Here is a 21,553-nt window from a genome sequence, read left to right on the forward strand (position 1 = left end):
CGTATGGTTTTTTGTTCACATTTATTGATTAAATTTTTTTATCCTAAAATTGCTCCTATTTCGCCTATTTGACTTACAAAGTAACCCCTTATCCACCATGCTATCTTACATTTATCAACTTATTCTCTGTGCTGATCTATAAAAACTAGTTCAATGTGTATAGTGAACCACCTATAAAACATTCTTAGAGAGGTATTTGCCATATTTTTCTGATCAAAGTTTCGCCATATGCCTTAACATATAACTTATCTGAAAACTACACATTTGAATTCAAGAATGATATCGTGTTCCCTAGCTTTTAATAATTTATTTTGTTCGAACCCCCCCCCCCCCCCCTAAATTATGAGGATTTTATTATAATTGTTTTCCGCTTGAATCGCCATTTGGGTCGCCATTTGGGTCTTTATTTTTCTTAATAACGGCTAACAACCCCATGAAATGACTAAAACAAGTGATGATATTAGTAATAAGGATTTTATTATAATTGTTTTCCACTTTAATCGCCATTTGGGTCCATTTGGATCCATTTGGGTAAATCGACGCACCCGAGATCTCGCTACTAGGTAAACATGGCTGTCATAAGGCGAGTTTTTTATTTCGATGACATTCCAAGGCGAAGGATGGCCGTTGTGAACCATTGAAAGGAAAACAAAGTTAGCAGAGTTAGGGTAAACTATATGTTTAATTAATAAATCCAATTTTTTAGGCGGTTGAATGCTTTTAAAGTTGGATATAATTCCCGAAGCGAGCGACACAAAAACGGCGGCGTAAATCGGAGGTTTTTACAACGCTTGGAACTGTAGCTCTCTGGTTTGTCTATCCGAATTTTTTCAACCAGAGAGCTACAGATCTGCAGCTAACAATATGCAGTCATATGTGTTTAAAGGGACCTAGACTCGAATTCAAATGAAAGCTTTTTATAAATCTCTATGTATAAAATGATTTGCTTGTGTATTTTGAGCGATTCACCAAAGTTTGTATGTTAGAAGTCAAGTTAAAAGCGAGACACAGTCATAAAAGAAAATGTTGTGATGAAACGAGACTCGATCGAGTCTTATATTTGTTTACAAATAATGTCAAGTAAAAAATTTACTTTTTTTTTTTGGACAAAATATCTAATTGTGGTAGACAAGAGAACCTGATTAATAAGTTCATAAATGCTGTTATCGACAACCAACGAAAAACACATTAGATTGAAATGTTATTTTAACCAATACAAGACATATGTAAATAATAACAGGACGAGCTTACTTTACAAAATAAAAAAAAAATACAACCTCTTTAACGTTCTTTTTACTCGATATTTCAATTGAAAATTTTGGCAAAGCACTAAAAACATACATGTTGATTACATTAGACATTAAAATGAGAAAAAAAATTAAGATGAATTTTTTTTTTTTAAGCTTTAATCGTATCTAGGTCCCCTTAAAGGCTTAAACATAAAAAGTCTCTCTCTCTCTCTCTCTCTTTCTCTCTCTCTCTCTCTCTCTCTCTCTCTCTCTCTCTCTCTCTCTCTCTCTCTCTTAAGATATTTACCTTTAAAGTGTATCGTCAGGGTAAAGACGTTGTTTTCCTAAATTCTGTAAGTGCTTTTTTCGGCTTTATTTTTATTTAAAACGCAAGATTTGGTAACGCATCTATTTCACTCCACCAAAATCCAATTTTTTACGATATTAAAACATTGAGTTACAAACGTCTTTTCCGCTATACAAGAAAAAATAAATAAAATGAAAGTCAATGGGATTTCCTTTATTCTATAAATAACAAAATAGATTTCACCATAGCGCAACATTATTCATTGCCACGCGAAATAAATTCAAGGGATTTATTTTTCAATTCAGGTCATTTAAATATTTCGATTATTTTTCTAAATCGCAAAGCATACAATCTATCGCAAATGAGTCACTAAAAAACGTAGTTTTCATAAGTACTCTAGACTACAGAAAATAAATTGACTAGATATGTGGAATATTTGTATTTAAAAGGAATATCTGACCAATGTTGTAATCGAGTTGAAAAAGAAACCATGAGGCGTGGTGTTTCTTTTTAAAAAATGAATCTCTGTGTAAAAACATTCATTAAGAAAATAACGGATTATGGTTTACCGGGAGTTTCAACGCGTCCACTCAGTGGCGTTGGAAGCAAATTGAAGTGTGTGTGTGGGGGGGGGGGAGAGACAAATTCTTAAAAATCTTGACAAGCAAAGGAAAAAACCCCAAAAAACTTTTTCCCAAAATCATGAAAATCCTAATCGGGGGGAGGGGGGGGGGGTATACCTATACATGTAGTTCCAACAAAAATTCTTACCTACCATAACCCCCCCCCCCCCCCCCCAAATCATGAAATTCATAATCCGTGGTGGTGGGGGGGGGGGGAGGCTAGTATACCTATGACTCCAACTTCTCAATATTTCCATCTTTTCACTTCTCAATATATCCATCTTTTCAAGGTAAATTAAGGAACAATTATCTTTGCTGCGAGAAAAAGTGTGTGTGTGTGTGGGGGGGGGGGGGGGGGGGGAGGGGGCTGAACCCTATATGATGCTATGTGCCTAATGGCTAGGTCTAAATTTGCAATAAAATTGGGATGGGAGGGGGGCTAAGCCCCACTAGCTCGCCCCCTTGTTCCGAAGCCTAAGCCACCTATAGCCCGTGTCGTCTCTAACAGTAGGGTACATATCAGTTTTCTATCAGATAATTCATAATTCTAAGAGAAATAGTGGATTTTTCTATCTATTGGAGAAGAAGAAAAATACAAACTATTTCCATTAATATTCGTTTAAAGAATTGAAATCAGATAATTTCGGCGGAATTTTATGATTGAAAGGGTGGATAATTTGTGTACGGAAACTTCCAAAATCTGATTTTATAGTCTCACAAAATTTTTTTTTTAAATTTTTTGAAAGAGAACCTGATTTTTTATGGGTAAAATCATTGATTTAAGCCAGAATCTGACATCATAGATGCAATATGCAATATTATGATAACATGCTTATTTATGTGAACATGTAAGTTAGTTATGTTAACATTCAGGGTATTTATGTGAACATGCGAAATTAATATGTTGACATGCGACTTATTCATGTTAACATGCAAATCATTATGTTAACATGCAAGATATTTATGTCAACATGCGAGATAATTATTCATATTTACATTCCACATATTTTTGCGTGTAAAGTGTGTTGAAAGCTACGGCAGTTATAACATTGTAATGCACACAGGGTACTCAAAGGTTAAAATGACGAGTTTTATTATGACGTCACAAACGTTGAACGCTGTAAACTGCAACGTCACAAGCGAAAATCAAAGTTCACACTTGTGGCTGTTACTGTGGCTCTTCCATTAATATAAACTTACCCTTAGGATACGATAGGAATTTTGAGGTATAAATCACATTTGGAGACAAGGCATGCAGTTAAAAAAATGTAAATATAATCATTTAATCATGAATTTTTGAAGTATACAGTCTCATAACTGCAGCGATGTGTGCATACAAATTTTCATAACGCGCTAACGCGCGTTACTCGATTTGTATGCACACACCGCTTCAGTTATGAGACTGTATACTTCAAAAAATCATGATTAAATGCTATAATATTTACATTCCGAATATTTTTGGCATGTAAAGTGTGTGAAAAGATACCGCAGTTATAAGACCGCAACACACACAGGGTACCCAAAGGTTAAAATGACTAGTTTTATAATGACGTCACAAACGTTGAACGCTTTAAAATGCAACGTCACAAGCGAGAATCAAAGTTCACGCTTTTAGCTGTTTCAATGGTTCTTCCATTAATTTGAACTTAGAATAAATCAGAAATTTTTTAATTAATTTGAACTTAGAATAAATCAGAAATTTTAACGTATAAATCACATTTGCAGACAAGGAAAGAAGTTTAAAAAATGTAAATATAAGCATTAAATCATTATTTTTTGAAAGATATAGTCTCATAACTGCAGCGGTTTGTGCATACAAATTTTTATAACGCGCTAACGCGCGTTACTCAATTTGTATGTACACACCGCTGCAGTTATGAGACCATATCTTTAAAAAAATAATGATTGAATGCTTAAATACCTGCAAGATATTTATAAACTAATTATTAACTTGCATTTGACATAAATATCTTGCACGATAACATAATTAACTGGCATGTTGACATAAATAAGTCGAATGTCGAAATAAATAAGTCGCATGTCGACATAATTAACTCGCATGGCAACATAAATACCTTGCGTGTTAACTTAATTTACTTGCATATTAACATAAGTCGCATGTGAACATAAATAAGTCGCATATTGTCATGATTATGTTGCATGAAGACATAATTGTCTTGCATGTTCAACTTGACATAATTCATCTTGCATGTAGGGGGCAGAAATATGCCACCATATATGTCAGGTACGGGCGCTAGTAAGTGACTTTTCCCGTATAAAAATCCGATTCCCTAAATAAATTTGTAACTTGCATGTCAACTTAATTATTTTGCATGTCGACATAATCATCTGGCATGTTTACATATTTTCATGCATGTTGACATATTTTATCTAGCATGCAGGGCGCAGAAATATGCCACCATAATTTTGCAAACACTATGCATATGCATAGTCTTTTTTGACAATTTTTTTAGTTTTCAATTCCATTAACTTCGTGTATATTTGAATTTGCATTGCATGTTTTTTCATAATAAAAATATATATACCTATATTCATTGATGATATAGGTGCATGTGATATTTGAAATCGGCCGATATTGAAGGGGTACTGGTTTTTAGGGGTACAGGTTTTGAGAAGTTTCACTAGTTTGGACACCGAAGTAATTGTGAAAATCAAATTATCAATGAAAATGAAAAGGACAAGAAAAACCAGGAGAGACTTAACTTGATAATACACTGGAATTATAATTTGAACTCAGTGTACTGCTTTTTATATTGTTAAATCAATGTTAAAAAGTTTGTCTTTATCGTTTATAAGCATTTTTCAACATTTTTGTACTGCGTGCCATACGATTATCTTCATGAATAAGTGAGATAACAGAAAATATGCAAAATTACATTGACTAACAAATAAAATCTTAACTTTTGATAAACTGCTGCCAAAAATGTTTTGCTGAAAACAAAGTCTGACAAAATTAGTCCTTAATTCCTCTGTTTGCTATGAATCCACTTTAAGCTCATCAAGACGAAGTCGGGGGAGCTTATGCTATACCCCCTGGCGTCGGCGTCCGGACCTGGTTAAGGTTTTGTTGCAGGTCCTGTGTCTAAGTTATTACTTCACCAAACGTGCATGGATGATGCATCTGGACCTACTTATGGACTTAAAAGACTTGGATGCTGAATATGGGCCATGAATGGCAGATGCCGAAGGAGGTTAATTTTTTGGAGCAGGTTTAAGTTTTTGGTGCAGGTGCTTTTTGATGACCATTTCTAAGTTACTACTGCTCGAGCTCCTAACTTCACCAAACTTGCATGGATGGTGCGTCTTATGGTACACGTGTACCTGACAGGCTTGAATGCTGAATTTGAGCCAATATTAGTTTTTACTGGTTTTGACTTCACTAAACTTGCATGGAAGGTGCGTTTTATGATACTAATGCACCTGACAGGTTTGAATGCTGAATCTGAGCCATAGGTTTCGGATCCTGCAGGGGTTAAGGTTCTAAGAGCTGGTTAAATTTTATAAAGCAGGTGCCCTCTGATGATTATATCTTAGTTATTACTGGTCCTAACTTCACTAAACTTGCATGGATGGTGCGACTCATGATACTGATGCACCTGAAAGACTTGAATGCCGAATCTGAGCCATAGGTGTTGGATGCTGGATGAGGTTTATTATTTTGGAACATGTCACATGTTTAATAGATAATTGTACTATTTCAAACTTGCATTGTTGATTAAACTATATTATGAATGAATCGCAGAGCTATCTTCAGATGCAGAGCCTAATCTCCGTTATCAAGGATGCTAAAAAAAGTCCCACCTTACGCAAACTTGTTTGATGGATGTGTTTGTTGTTAATTGATATAACATGATTCCTTTGATGTACATGTGTAGTATTTAAGAAATAATGTATCATTTTTTATGTATATCGGGATATAAATACGAGTTGGTCACGTAATCAAATCCCATAAAGAGGGCTTTATGGAAGATTTGATCACATACCAACCTGTATTTATTTCCCGATATACATCCAACAAATTTTAATGATACCTTATCTCTTATATTTACATTTGTTGCAAATTATGACAATAACAATGCTACATACTTTCATTTTTATGATGACCTAGAAAACCGCTTCGATAAAGATGACGTAACAAACAATAGTACAAAAATGTTGTAAGTATTTGATTATCATTATCAATAAATATGACACTACTTTTACAAGACAATTTTGTTTACTTTGATAAAGGGAAACAGAACAAAAAACTCGCTGGTAAAATGAAAAAAAATATATTTGCTGAAGTCGCAAAGCGGTTGGAAATTTGAAAACAAAGCGATTAAAAGTTGAGTAAGGGTCTACTTAGGCATTTTCAAGGGGAAAGTCTACCGCAGAATCAGATTCAAGAGCATAATGATTTTCCTCCGATATTATAGAGGAAAGCAAATTTAACTTCTAATTTCTTTTTACGGAAAAAAAACGAACAGAGAAGCACAAGGAGTTAAATTTGATAGTGATCCGTCAGTGGACTATAAACACAAAAGGTCTGTGATATTGCGAATGCAATTTTGATATTGTTTTGTTATAAAGTCAGAAATGAATTTTAACTGGATTAACTCCTTTGACAAATTTCGATTGTAATTAAATTTTCAAGAACGCCTCATTACGATATCGATCCATAAATATTATTCTGTTTACATGCCTATCATACATGAATCATTTACCCCCTCGCACTAATAATATTATATTTTTAAGAAAATGATTGAATAAAACTTTTAAACAAGATAAAGCTTCGAATAACAAAATTCAGATACGTTTATTTTTTTTTATGTCTAAATAATGTTTTCAATACGATATGCAATAGGTGTGTTTCAGCACGGTTAGTTTGGAGCACATAAAAAAAAGTAGTAACCTAGATTATTCATGCGCTACTTTGACTTCTTGACCCCTAATGATGTTATGCAGGAATAACAGCAGATAGCACAAACAGTGTAATATAGTATGTTATGCAACACCTTTGTTTTATGTAATACAAGATTACATTATATGTAATATTGTAAAATATTATATGATACAATATGATATTGTATCAAATTGTTTTGTATATTCTTATATGATATTGTATCATGATATTGTTATGTATCATGATAGTATTAATACTATGATAAAATATTGTATAATATGATATTTAGTTTTATACTATTGTATCACATAATATTGTTTCAAATGATATTGTGATATATCGTATTGAATAATACGATATGATTTTGTATATTGTACAATATTGTATTATATGATACAAAATTGTCTAATATCGTATCATATGTATAAATATTGCCTGTATCATATGACATGATATTGTAAAATATGATATTGTAATATATTTTAAATTATGACATTGTATTATGAAAAAATGACAATAACAAACCGTTAACCATCTCAAAAATCCATAAAACGAAATACAAATTCAAAGCAGAGCAACACAGACCTCCAAAAATATAGAGGTAGAATCAGGTGCCTAGGAGGAGTGAGCATCCTCTGCTGACCGGTCTCACCCGCCGTGTGCTCTTTGTCGTAATCGGGGAAAACCCAAAAAACCTAAAAAAAAAAAAAAAAAAACAACAACGGAAAAGTCCGTAGACCATTAGGTGATTAATTATGGTCTTACAATAAGTAAGAAAAAACGTCAGTCAGCATGCGACAAAGTGGAAGATTGTATTTGCTGACTAGGTCGTTGTATCGACCATAGAACTTACGAAAAGATGACTTCAAATAAGACTTTTGATAGTCCTATTTTATTAACTTGCTTGTCAGTAGCTTGCCTCGAAACTGTTTATACGAAGAGCATGCCCTTGCGTATCGAATTAACTGAGAGACATAAACACTATATGTAGATGATGAAGGTATATTGCTACATTAGTAAGGAACTTTGACTATAGAAAAATTGAAGTTATCGCGTTTATTATAAATTTTGGTTGTTAAGTTACCATCAATGCCCATTTCCGGTAAAATATCCAAATATGAAACAGATGACGCAGACTCTATGATATCTTTTATTTCAAATTCACTGGGATATATCGAGGTGACGTAAGAAATGAAATACAGTTATTTTTTACTCGATACAGTATCATATCATATTATAAGATACCATATAATATCATCTTACAATATCGTATTGTATCAATATATATTACAGTATATTATTGTATCATATGAGATATATTGTATGATATCATAGGATGCAACATCGTATTTTTCATTATTGTATTGATAAACATTGTATCTTACAATACCATATTTAATGAAAATATAATTATCAAACAATATATTTTTAACATATGATATACATGTACGATATTTTGTCAAAATAGTATCCATGAATATCCGAGATCATTAACTATGATTTTCATATAATATGATAAAGGTGGTTTTAAAAGAGATGATGCCCCGTCTAGATGAGCTTTGTAATCTGTGATCACCTATGTTTGATATTTGTTTGAGCCTTGTTCCATAATATAGTATTAATTTTGAATGTAATGTCAACGATAATTCATTTCATAAATACTTTTTGTGTTTTTTAGAATAAATTTTACTTATGACATTAAACTTTATAACAATCCGAATTAGAAAGATCAAACCCTGAGTAAACAACACCAGTTTAAGAAAAGATGTCGCGCTAATATAATTTGTGTAACACGCTAATAGAAAAGTAACAGTAACAAATGAAATTGGTGTTTTCCCTGTATTAATTAGCAACAAAGGAAGGTTAGATATTAATTATTTCTGTTCCGGATGGAATGATAATTGGTGAAATATATTCAAGTTGTGACGGTAGAAGGCTTTCAAATATTCTCATGCACTTATGGGGAGACAAATAAAATCCTTGGCAACAGTCAGACCACTGTTTGGAAATTTCGTTTACTCGGATTTTGGTAAAACCTGGCCGACATCCAGATTCCAAACTAATTCTTCTATCGCTATTGATGTCATCATCGAAGACTGCGAAAAAATCGAACTCATTCGGTGCCAAAATCTTCGTTTCTTCGTACATGCTTCCTATTAACTGCAAATGGTTGACCTTAATACGAACGTCTTTTTCTGATGAATTAGGATGTTCTTCATGTGAGAAACGGCTGGAATAAGGTGATTATCTTCAGTTTTGAACAATGTGTCATTGTGTTTAACTTCAATAAAATTTGATACAGCACGGGCTGTCTTTTCAGTGAATCCCCGCATGCCATGCTTTTTTGCAATTTTGCTGACCAGCCTAAATCTATAAGGTGTAATACGAATTATTGCCATGCTCAATCGGAATTGGTGTCTGTAAAACAAAAACAATAATTATTGTACTTTTTCTATCGTAATAAAAAAGAAGAGCAACATTTGTCAAGTAATCTGGGTAAAAACACAAATACCAACATGAATAATTATGACAATTTTAAATATTAAAAAGCGTCAAGCTACATCCATTTTATTCCAATTACCTTTTTACGATCAATTTATTAATTTTGTAAAAGAGAGATGTGAATGTAAAAAATAAAATGCATTCTTTGGTGATTAATGCGTGTTATGAAGGTAGCGACCATTGCAGAATTTTTTTCTACAATGTCGCTACCTTCAGTACGTCACAACATGGAGATGTTAGCGCATTGTGAAACAGGTTAAATCACCTTATTTTACTAGGTTTTATAACAAGGTAAAAAAAGTAGGTTTTTTTTTCTATATATACCATAAATAAACTTTTTGTTTACATTACAAAAAGTTCGTCGAAATGTGTACTGTTGAACATAATTAAAACAACACTTTTCTCATTATGTTCGTATGACCTCAAAATCAATTGAAAACCTTTCATGAAGACTACTGTAATGATAAGTGCGGTTTTTTACTACTAATACTTAGTCCTATGTTGAGTCACGTTATGTCCACCGTCACGTTATGTCCGCCGTCACGATATGTCCGCTACTTTTTTGAAAAAAATCGTTACGTTATGTCTGCCATCACGAAATGTCCGCCACTTTTTTGAAAAAATCGTCACGTTATGTCCGCCATCACGAAATGTCCGCTACCTTTTTGAAAAAATCGTCACGTTATGTCCGCCAACACGAAATGTGCGCCACTTTTTCGAAAAAATCATCACGTTATGTCCGCCTTTACAGAAATTCCGTATATTCCCCCAACAGTCATTACCATATGTCCGCCGCCTTCAAATTTCAGAGAAATTGTATCAAATGCATGCACGTCGCTAAAAATTCCAGCATTGTTTTTTTGAAAATGTATGGGCTAATGTCCGCCACCAGTTTTGAACACACTACTCTCTCTATTATTTCTAAATATAATATTTGCTATCCCATTGTGTAATATTATGTTTGCCATTTATTGATCTGAAATTATTTTCAGAATGAGAATTATATGCATGTATACACTTTCTTTTGTAATTTACATTGATCGTATTTAACAATATACATAAATGTACACACTATCTCCAAACGTTGAAACGTATGTCCGTCAACAATACGGAAAGATCGTATCATGTCCGACGCGAAAATTTATTGCATAATGTCTGCACATAGGAATGCACGTTCAAATCGTCAGTCGGAACATTATGTATGCCACATTATATAATCTATTATTTCGTTTAACGCACACGATGCACACGCTAAAAATTGTGAAAAATCGGGACAAAATGTCCGCAAACAGGAATGCATGTTTAAATCGCTAGTCGCAACTTTATGCCCGACATTATTTAGTGCACTCCAATTTTCTAAATGTCGTTTTAAAATGTCCGCCGCTTTAACTTTTGGAGAAAACGTATTCTGTCCACGCTAAAATCTGTGAAAAATTATGCAAACATGAAAAGTGTCGCAACATTATGTCTGCCATTAAAAAAAAAGGTCACTTATATCTTTAAAAAGTCGTAAATTTTTGTTTGTCGCCTTTAAATTGAAAAAAAAATCGTTTGTATGCCTACGTTATAAATTGTGGTATAATGTCCGCCATCATGAATGCATGTTTAAATCGTAAGTCGTTATGTCGGACATAAAAATGTGTTATCAAAGTGTTGTCAAACTTTTTAAAAAGATGCACACGTATCACTAAGATTCTTCCATTTTAAATCCCCATAATACCTTTTTTTTAAAATTACAAATTATCCAGAGATAAACTGGTCGGGGTGTGGGGGGCGGGGGGGGGGGGGGTGTCAATAAAATAAGAAAACTTTCTGTATTTTATAACCAATATTGATGGTGATTGTATGGTAGCTTCTAATCAAGATGCATGAATTGTGACAAAGGAGTACCACAAACCGGTACCTTAAACTTGCTAAATATAACAAGAGGACAATAGACCTAAACTGTCACCTGAGTAGCATATTACCCATACATAAACCTGTCTAGGAGTCTCATATATTCATTTAATTGGGTTTCATTCCTGAGTAGTAAAATTATAAATTTGTAATGATGACCACCTACCTGCCTGAGATCTTTAAAAAAGAACTATAACCCAGGGGCCATGAATTTCACAATTTTGGTAGAGGGCTTCATGTACATCATAACCATGCAACCAGTTTTTTCCTCACACGTGTGGAAGTAGAGAAGAAGATTTAAAAAAAAAATAGACTTTTTTTTTGCATATTTGGCCCCACTTGCTGTGCCCCGGGGGTGGTAGAGCCACGAATTTAACAATTTAGATTCCCCTTACCATAGAGGTGCCTCACACCAAAAATGATAACAATTAGCCTTTTTATAAGAAGAAGTTAAAAATGTAAAATGTTAACGCACGACGCACGACGCACGACGCACGTCGCACGACGCACGATGACGGACGAAAATGGATAGCAATTGGTCACTTGAGTTTACTCAAGTGACCTAAAAAGTAATAAATTTGTACTCTTATCGGCTTCTGAAGGTGAATGAATCACAATCATGATATATCTCCATCTTCTTTTTTTTTTTTTATTGTAGAATATTATTAATTATTCATGGTTTGATAAATTATGATGTAGATATTTAAAAATCCATTATTAAGGACACATTTTAATAGAATAAAATGAACAGGTGTAAGGTATGGTATAGTAGTGGTAGCTTAGAGAAAGCTGACTGTTGAAAAAAACTTACTTGAGAAACTTTCTTTTTATTTGTAAACAGGTAATACTGCATGCGTTCACAATAATATTTTTTGTTAGATGTAGATCAAATACTAAACAATTATTTAATGCCTAAGCAGTCTATTGACTAGATTTTTTTCCCTTGGTTCAGGAAACAGCTCAATGTGTTCTTCTGCCGATGGCCTCGGACAATAGATCATACTGATACTGAGATGTTCTACGCACCTCGGGAAAACTTTTCTGGTCTATTGACTGTTAAGGCATTTTATAAAAATAATTGTTTACTTTGCCTAGCAAAATGCATCAAAAGGTAGCAGAAAAATTAATTAGTCAGAACGAGATCTCGGTTGAATATACAAATGAATTTTAGTGTTACAGTAGTACATTTTAGAAATTATCCTTACTATATCTTATCTTTGGTTTTTGTTCTGTTAAATGGATCGAATAAAAAATACCAAACAAACAAACTAATCAAATCAATGAATCTGTCACTTAAACCTGTTGGTACGAGTCACGAGTCCAAATTCATTACTTATAAACAAAAATGCAACTTTTTCATTCAATTTTTGTATAATCATATAAATGTAAATGCATCAAAGTATGGATCAAAGAAATATTAGCAAGAAAAAGAGATTGTTTACTAATATTACTGTTTTATTTTCCTGTTTGCATTCAAACTTGTTCACTTTTTAACAAACTTTACATAACAGTCGTTTAAATAAGTTAACAAAAGACATGAAGAAAAGTGTGTTGATAAGACAATGTCTCATAGTTGATATACACACAATAAACAGGTGTCTATATATAAAATCATATTGTCATATAAAATCGATCTTTCTACAGCGCCTTATAAAAAATAATGAATGCGTTGTATCAATTAATGAATATACATCAACGTTTCTCTTACAAAATGTGCATTTCTTCATTCAGCATTGGATTAATTTTTAACCGTTGCAGATAATACAATTTTTTTTCTCAGAACAACGATTAAAAAATACCCTTTATAAGGCATGTAAAGGTTGCCTATATAGAAAAGATACATTTACAGACACATGAACAAAAATTTCCATTGATAATCCATCAATTAGTTACTCACATCATTAACAATTAAACTCATTTCATAAACAAATGAATATCAGGTTTCATTATGTAATTTCGCTATTTAAATCTATTTAAATTTACGATCAAAAACATTAAATTTTAAGTTAATGTCTTCTAGTATTTAATGTCGTTGATAATATTTGAAGACGAACGTTTGAATTACATGAATAAAAAAAAAATTAAAAAAAGCGAACTCAATATGAAGTTTTCAAATATACACAAATGTTTACAACATAGCAAACAATCTACAACCCCATTCAAAAGTTAATAATAGGTGTATATATCTAACATTCTGTCGGCCAACATTTATCAGCAGCCTACTGTTACAATAATAAATAACAATGGTGAATAAAGTTTTTCGCTTTCCTGATAAATGAGACAAATTACCGGTTTTTCCTGAAAATGTGTGTATCATAATAAAATTTAAAAGGTAGAAGTAGACCCATTCCAGTATCTATAACTAAATTTCCGCTCGGAGACATTCTCGTAACATTCCGGATAATACCTAGCGGAAGGTCCTTTATTATTAAGTCGATCACAGGAATTTCGGACCAGGTCCGACAAACTTTCGCTCGGTTTCACCCAGAGAATGGCCATTAGAATTTTCGCCGCTACGGTGGGCTGCATAAGTCTTGCACTTAGCTCTGACTCCTTTTCCTTGGATAAGCAATTTCGAGGTCCTACAGCCGGAAGTAAGTGTCTTTTAATATTGGATGGACTTTTGTACAGACGACCAACGACTTTGCTGACGTCATTTGATGAGAAAGCCCCGAAAGCTAGTGCTGGATGAATTTGTGTTTGGGTGCGAATTGGGCGCTGACCGATTCCTGTAGAAACACACAAGTCCGAGAGAACGTTGGGTCCTCGGATTTTATGCAAGGATCTTCGAGTTCTGAAAGGCAACGGTCTAGATTCGTGTACATGTTGGAAATTATAATCCTGAATTTTCCGGTATGTCACATTAAAAACCATCTTGGTGTGCGTTAAATTCAAGAGAAACCACCAACTATCAAGAGTTTTCAATGGCAGAGCACGGGAATAAATAAAAAATAATCCCAAAGGGGCCCTTTATATCCCTTATCGAGTGCAGGAAGTTTTTACTCTTGCCTTTTATCTGATAGAATTGTTTGAACATTTACACAGACAGACATCTTAGACACAGATAAGGTGTACCCAATAAGATTCCTCAGACAACCTCCCTGCCAATCAGATAAAACCCCCAAAACCAAAAAACTAGGTCTATTTAACAATACCGGGGATAGACGTCCACCAAGGTTTGTTTTGGGATATATGATGCCACTTGTATGGGGAACCTCACGCCAGTTTCACCCGCGTTTACCGTTTTAAAACCCTTGACAGGTCTCTTATTATTTGGACAGTTGATTGCTCTTACAATGACCATTTATCTTCAGTCAAACACGGAAACACTCCAAATTCCACGCAACGCTGTAGAAGCAGGAAGACAAATTGGCCAGGTAGAAAAATTAAGTAAACCTGTCTCACCTGAGTTCGTTTTTTTTTTATTAGAAGATAAAAGTGAAGTGGTACACAATATTCTATTTAGTTTTTATGGGAAAATTTTGTCTCTGTTTTTATAGTGGATTGATCGTCTACAAATTAGCCGAAGAAGTAAAATAAAATTTAATATTTTGATATAACGATATCCTCGTAATGTAAATATTGCATTAAAAAGGCTGGATGGTCTACCTCTTAACCATGAAATTTACCTTGGAATACTCGATATGATATTTTTTGCCTTTAACTGCCATTAAGAATAGGTAAACTCCAAATATTTTAGATTTAAGATTTGGATATTTTTTCCTTAAATCTTTTTTTCGAGCTTTTCTTATCAAGGAAATTAGTATAGTTTTGAAATCCAGTCCTTTTAGATAAAAATCTATTGTAACATATGAAATATGATATGTAAGGGGCATGATTATGTTTTACAGATAGTAAGTATTGGCTTTTTTTAACGGACCAGCCTTAGTATACTATTGAATAAACGTGGTTCAACATTCAAGGTCTACGATAAGTGATAACTCGTTATTTTGTCATGCTATGAAGATGTAAATAGGAACAGGAACAACCAATTAAAATCCTAAGTGAAAATATGGATCATATTAATTACGGAAACAGTGGTAATTTCAAGTCAAACTTTTCCTCATTTATTATAACTGAATCATAATAATACTATTAAAAAAATTTTTTTTTTTAAATTCAAAATAGTGATAGACCTTATGATATTTCAAAACGTTTCAGAGCACATTCTTCCTAAATTGAAACCATCAAATTTAGATAAGAGTTAAACCGTTGGTTTAAAATATTATACATGATATTCAAATATGAAGAATGTTTGGTAGACCATCATATCAGCCAAGAGATTTGACTTTTATGGCATTATTTCTTTACAGGTTTACGTTTTTTAGTATCTTGAGTTTCGACCTCTGTCACCTGCGCTAATCATCATATCTAAATCTTTGATATGACCATTTCGTGATTTGATTGAATGTATGAGATACTAATTCTTCTATAGGACTTGGTTTTAATGCTCCCTTCAATAGAGAAGGTATATTCACATGTAGAAAACGTAACGTAATGCTTAATACAGCAGTATAGTTTAATTATATATACATGCATGCACTTAAAAATATATATCATTACGATAATGATGTGCTGATACTGTATATGCAGTATTTCTAAACAAAAAAAGTGCAGAGGATGTATACATTGGAGTCACTTTGAACATTTAGATTTATACAACGTTCGATCATTTGCTTTATTTAATATAAAACTATTTAAAACCTCTCATCCAACATTTTACACTTTTGCAAGTTCAGGAGTACTTAGGCTCGGTATTAACGAGTACGTCAAATGCTCAGATATGCTTTTATCTTGGACACTTGAAACTGAGGCGACATTAAAAGTCAATTCAACTACCTGTTTTTAGTTGGTTCATGTAAAACCAATTGCTTTTGGAAAATGCATCGTAAATCAATGAAACGACGACGTAAGAAGTGATAGTTCTCGGCGACTTTGCCGTTGAAATCACTTGTATCTGCGGATCCGGAATTATTACTAGGGGACAAAACTTCTAGAACTATTGTGTCCTATTTTAAGCGATGTGTCTTCCCTCGAGAACAGAAGGATGGTTTTGTAATTGTCGCCACAAATAACAGCCGCACAGAAAATAGATCCAATTAGATATATGTTTGATATTCATGTAATACTATGTTTTCAATTCATTGTTTGATGGTTTGAACATATTTTATTGCATAAACATATACAAATGGTTCGAACACAAGTTCTTACAACTTACGAGGTTCTTACCAAGTATAACAATTTACAACTGTATAGTAGTTTAAAATGGAACGTACATAGAAATTGATATTACTAATATAGTTAAGTTATTGAACAAACGTACATGTAAAAACAGTTCTGTTTGAATTTGGTCTAGGCAGTAATATTGAAATTACAAGAATCTACCACAATCTCTTAAAATCTTTAAACAGCTAAACTTCATGTATAACAGTTTTCGAAAAAATATAGGTTGCCAAGCAGGTCAAAAACTAAAACCAAATTGGCAAAGTGAATGATAATGTACATAGATACTGTAATTCATATGCATATGTGAAACCCTATGTTTAAAAGATTTTCAAGTATAAAGAATGTTTGGTAGGCCATCAGATTTACCTAGATATTTCGACTTTTAAGGCATACCAACTTTTTTTTACTGTCTTGGTTTCCTCTAAAAACTTATGTTAAGGCCTTACCTGCGCTAGTCGCCATATTTTAATCTTTGAGAGGATTTTTTTTTACAGTGCATTTAAGTTTCCGGGTTGTTTTTAAAGAGTTTTTGTAGTGCTGAAACCTAATTCATAAACCGTTGCAGAAATGTATAGTAATACTTTTGTAATGACAAGAAAGAGTTCCAAATGCAGTTTTATTTGTTTTTTGTGAATTTTTCATAATGTACACTCATGCAAAAAGCTTATAATAGAGATGGAGAGAAAAATTCTAAAGAAGTTTATACTCTTAACATTCTACATAATTATACACCGATAGCTTATAGCTTCACTCTTTAAGCAATGCAAAAACAGAGTATATTTAGCATAAACACATCACATGTATATACACATTAAACAGGCCGCAGGATCATGAAACATTTTCAGACTTAAGTCCAAATTTCAATCATTGATGAAATGAATACATCTCATAAGATTATGTTTGGAATTAATAATTTTCAACGTAATATAGAGGCTTTTTTAAAAACTTTTTTTTATTTTTTCGATTTATTCAGCCCCAAGGAAATATGAGAGTGTACACGTTTTGACTTAAGTCCAAGACAGATTCATGATCCTGGAGCTAGAGTATAGCATACACAATTAAGATAACAACAATGAATAATTTTAAACAAAATTAAAAATATGATTAAACATGGTTGCTGGTTTTTCTATACAAATTACTAACATTAATTTTATGTCTATAAAATCTACACGGTTAATACAACTGTTTGGGGACGAAAATATAATGTTGGTTGATTTTAACAAATCAACGAATTTATCGAACAATGAACACACATATACTTGACTAAATGTGACTTAAGAGGTCTGGATGGTCGTGACCGATTTAGACTATATCAATTTCCTTGAGAAGAAGAGCTACAGTTAAAATTTTAGGAAAAACTGAAACGTCAAAACTAAAATACATTGCATTTTTCTTTACTAAATAATAACTAATAATTTAGACAAAAATATTACCCAACTCAAGGTAGATCTGATGCCATCCAGCCTCTTTAAATGATTTGATTTCCATCCAGAAATACATGCTACAATTGAGCGTATTAATCTAAATACATGTTATACATTGGCATACAGAATATACAATATCATTGTTTATTAAAGTTGTAACAACACATGAGGCTTCTCGATAAGATCCACTTACTACAATGGTGGAATAAAATTGTGCTTTCTTTCTTTCTTTCTTTCTAATTGCTTGAATATAGGCATCTTCTATGAAAATAAGTTCAACTTTGCTTTCTTTTTATTTTTATTTCTGTTGCGATGTGGATGCCAATAAATAAAAAAGAAGCGCAAATTCTGAGAACTAAACTTTACGGAATTGTTTAATGGACAAAGCAAATTCAGTCATAAGTTATTAATACTAGTCTTGTTTTATTTTCTATTTCATACTTCCATCGGTTCTTCATTTTGACATACACTCAGGCCAAAAGCTTCAGTAATTTTGTCGATTCTACAAACAGCCGTATTGTGATTAATCAAAAGTTTAGCAAACGCTATACCGAGAGGTTTTGTTGGTTTTCCGTTTTCCATCAAGAAGACCCCAGACCCTGAATCACCTTTCTCGAAAAAAGGACGATCGATACTTTCAATGGAAAAGCATCTGGCAAAATAATAAAATCCACCAAAACTAAAGTCTTTATCTACGCAAACGGATAATGTATTTCCTGTCAAAAGGCCCTCCGTTTCTCCTGTTGATCCTCCTCTTTTCATTACTCTGCTCACATTGAACTGAAGAATGCTTTCGTCCGCAATCTGCAATTCACTATATTCTACAACACAAGTAAAATAAATTACATTTAAGATTTATTATGTGTACACTGATAAAAGACAAATATTTAATGTTGTTGCTGTAAATATTTTTAGAATAAAACGGTGAAATAAACCATTTTTTCTCAGGCCAAACAAGAGGTCCATGGGCCACATCGCTCACCTGAACAACAGTACCTTGTAAATTCTATTACATAGCATATGCTATTTCTATTTTAAACTTTGAACCTCGTTCTGGGGCCCCATTATTGGTCCGGGGGTTGGCTTAAACAATTTAGAATTTACACTATTTGAGGAGGATTGCTTAGTAATCTAAATAAATGTAGTAGTAAAGTAGTTCTTGAGAAGATATTTGTAAAATATTTTCCCAATATACTTGAGATGAAGATTTTTAAAACATTTTTCTATATATGTTGAACTTTAATCCCCGTCTGGGGTCCCAGTTTTGGTCCAGGGGTCGCGATTTTTCCAATTTAGAATTTTCACTATACATACAAGCTTTCGTGTAAATATTGGCATTTTTGGTGCAGTGGTTCTTGAAAAGAAAATTTTTAAACATTTTTTCCTACGGAATTCTGTGTTAAACTTTGATCCCCGTTTAGGCTCTCGTTTTGATCCGGGGGTCACGATTTTTACAATTAAGAAACTTCACTATATATATATATATACAACATTTTTTGTACGAGCTTTTGTATGAATATTAGCATTTCTGGCGCAGTAGCTCTTGAGAAGAATATTTTTTAAAAACTCACGCTCTATAGTCACTGCTTCGCAATTATGTCCCTTTTAAAAAGGGTTTAGCCCTTTATTTTAATAATTTAGAATTCTCTTTCCAAAAGGATGATTTGTACAATGTTTGGTTTAAATTTTAAAAATCGGTTTTGAGAAGTCATAAATGTGAAGTTTACTGACAGACGGACGAACAACGGACAACGGGTGATCAGAAAAGCTCGTTTGAACCTTTGGTTCAGGTGAGCTAACAAGAAAACTTAACGACAAATAACCGGAAATGAAACGTAAATTCTGACATCACAATCACTTTCTAAAAGGGAGAAAGAACTCTATATGCACTGAAATAAACAAATTCGAAATAAATTGCACCTGATACAACTAATGATTAACCAAGTTTTCTTCATCAACCATTAACAAATTGTGGTAATGCACTTGTATGCTGGGACGGATAAATTATGAGTAAGTTATAAAAAGAAACAAGACAAAAATGTTCTTCTTGTTTTTTTTTTTATTTCGTTCCAATTTTTATCATTAAGGTCTTCCGTTTCCAACGGAAGACCTTACTATTATTGTGCTAATATTATTCTTATTAAGGTCTTCCGTTTTCAACGGAAGACCTTATTGTTTTCGTTCTGTTTCTTTTTCTTCGCTATTTTTCTTTTTTTTCCAACAAATTTTGTGCACGCGATTTCTCAGAAACGACTCAACCGATTTTCATTAAACTTTCAGATATGATGGATACTGATCTAAACTTTATACGTAATTTTTTATTTTGATGACGTCATTTCCGTTTTTGATATAGTGATGTTTTAGCGATTTTCAGAGGGTCGGCTTGTCCTGGGATCTTCTCCTTAACGATTGAAGTTATTGAGTTCAAACTTTCAGGGATTGTAGTCGAAAGATTGTAGATGTGTCTTTAGGCATTCATTTTTATCTGATTCAAAAAGCGCTGAAGCTCACCTGGTACCGAAAATTGAGAGTTTAGAAACGTCGTTTTTTTTTTTTTACTGGTTTTCGTTCTTTATCTCCTTTCCTGAAAATCTTTTACCATAACATATAGAGCAAATGAAATTTATATTTACCAGAGCTTTCGTTTGATAACAAGAAAAAGGGACTGGTCCCTCAAATTATGGGCCAAAAGGGCTCTAAAGTCTTTCTTCCATAGCACTTTACTGAGAAATATTTTGTAATATGTTTAAGAAGCAAAAATGTTCATCTTTCACTAATAAAACTATACATTATAAAAATTTTATTATGCGTTACGTAATTATGGGTTTTAAGGGGTCAGAAGTCCAAAATTTCGATCGAATATATTTAAAAAAGGACAAATATTTTAAAAAGCAATATAGAATAAAAGATGCTTAGAATGATCTTTTAAACAATAATCAATCATAAAATTTTCGTAATCTGGCCCCAAAAAGGAGATTAGGGGTCGGCCCCTAAAATGTCTTATCCCAGATAGCTCTTAAACGGCAAAGAATTTCTAAACACTTGTTGAACAAAATATGTTTAATATCAAAAGAACTTTCGTATGATGCCAAGAAAAAGGGGCTGGCCCTTCAATTTAGGGACCAAAAGGGCTCTAAAGTCTTTCTTTCATAGCACTTTCCTGAGAAATATTTTGTAATATGTTTAAGAAGCAAAAATGTTTATCTTTCACTAATAAAACTATACATTATAAAATTTTTATTATGCGTTACTTAATTAGGGGTTTTAAGGGGCCAGAAGTCCAAAACTTCGATCGAATATATCTCAAAAAGGACAAATATTTTGAAAAGCAATATAGAATAAAAGATGCTTAGAATGATGTTTTAAACAATAATCATTCATAAAATTTTCGTTATCTGGCCCCAATAAGGAGATTAGTGGTCGGCCCCTAAAATGTCCTATCC

General features: G+C 32.7%; 2 protein-coding genes across 5 annotated transcripts in view; both read right to left on the reverse strand.

The window, feature by feature from the left end:
- The window catches only part of LOC105320971 (cyclic GMP-AMP synthase-like receptor), a 160,893-nt gene that overhangs the window by 2,244 nt on the left and 137,096 nt on the right, over positions 1-21,553 (reverse strand). The window contains exon 1 of one of the 2 annotated variants that reach the window (XM_066073639.1): positions 1,537-1,730. The exons of the other annotated variant lie outside the window; for it this stretch is intronic. The gene's annotated coding sequence lies outside the window, so the exon portion shown is untranslated. Of the gene's footprint in view, positions 1-1,536; positions 1,731-21,553 lie in introns of those variants that run through there. 2 annotated transcript variants of the gene reach the window in all.
- Positions 16,522-21,553, reverse strand: part of LOC105338984 (uncharacterized) — a 90,473-nt gene continuing 85,441 nt past the window's right edge. The window contains exon 13 of one of the 3 annotated variants that reach the window (XM_066073247.1): positions 16,522-18,931. In XM_066073247.1, the coding sequence (XP_065929319.1) occupies positions 18,546-18,931 (386 nt within the window). In that variant the 3' untranslated portion in view covers positions 16,522-18,545. The remainder of the gene's footprint in view (positions 18,932-21,553) is intronic. The other 2 variants (XM_066073248.1, XM_066073246.1) reach the window with 2 other exon arrangements.

This window comes from Magallana gigas, chromosome 10 (assembly GCF_963853765.1).
Source record: "Magallana gigas chromosome 10, xbMagGiga1.1, whole genome shotgun sequence".
In the NCBI taxonomy this organism is placed as follows: domain Eukaryota; kingdom Metazoa; phylum Mollusca; class Bivalvia; order Ostreida; family Ostreidae; genus Magallana; species Magallana gigas.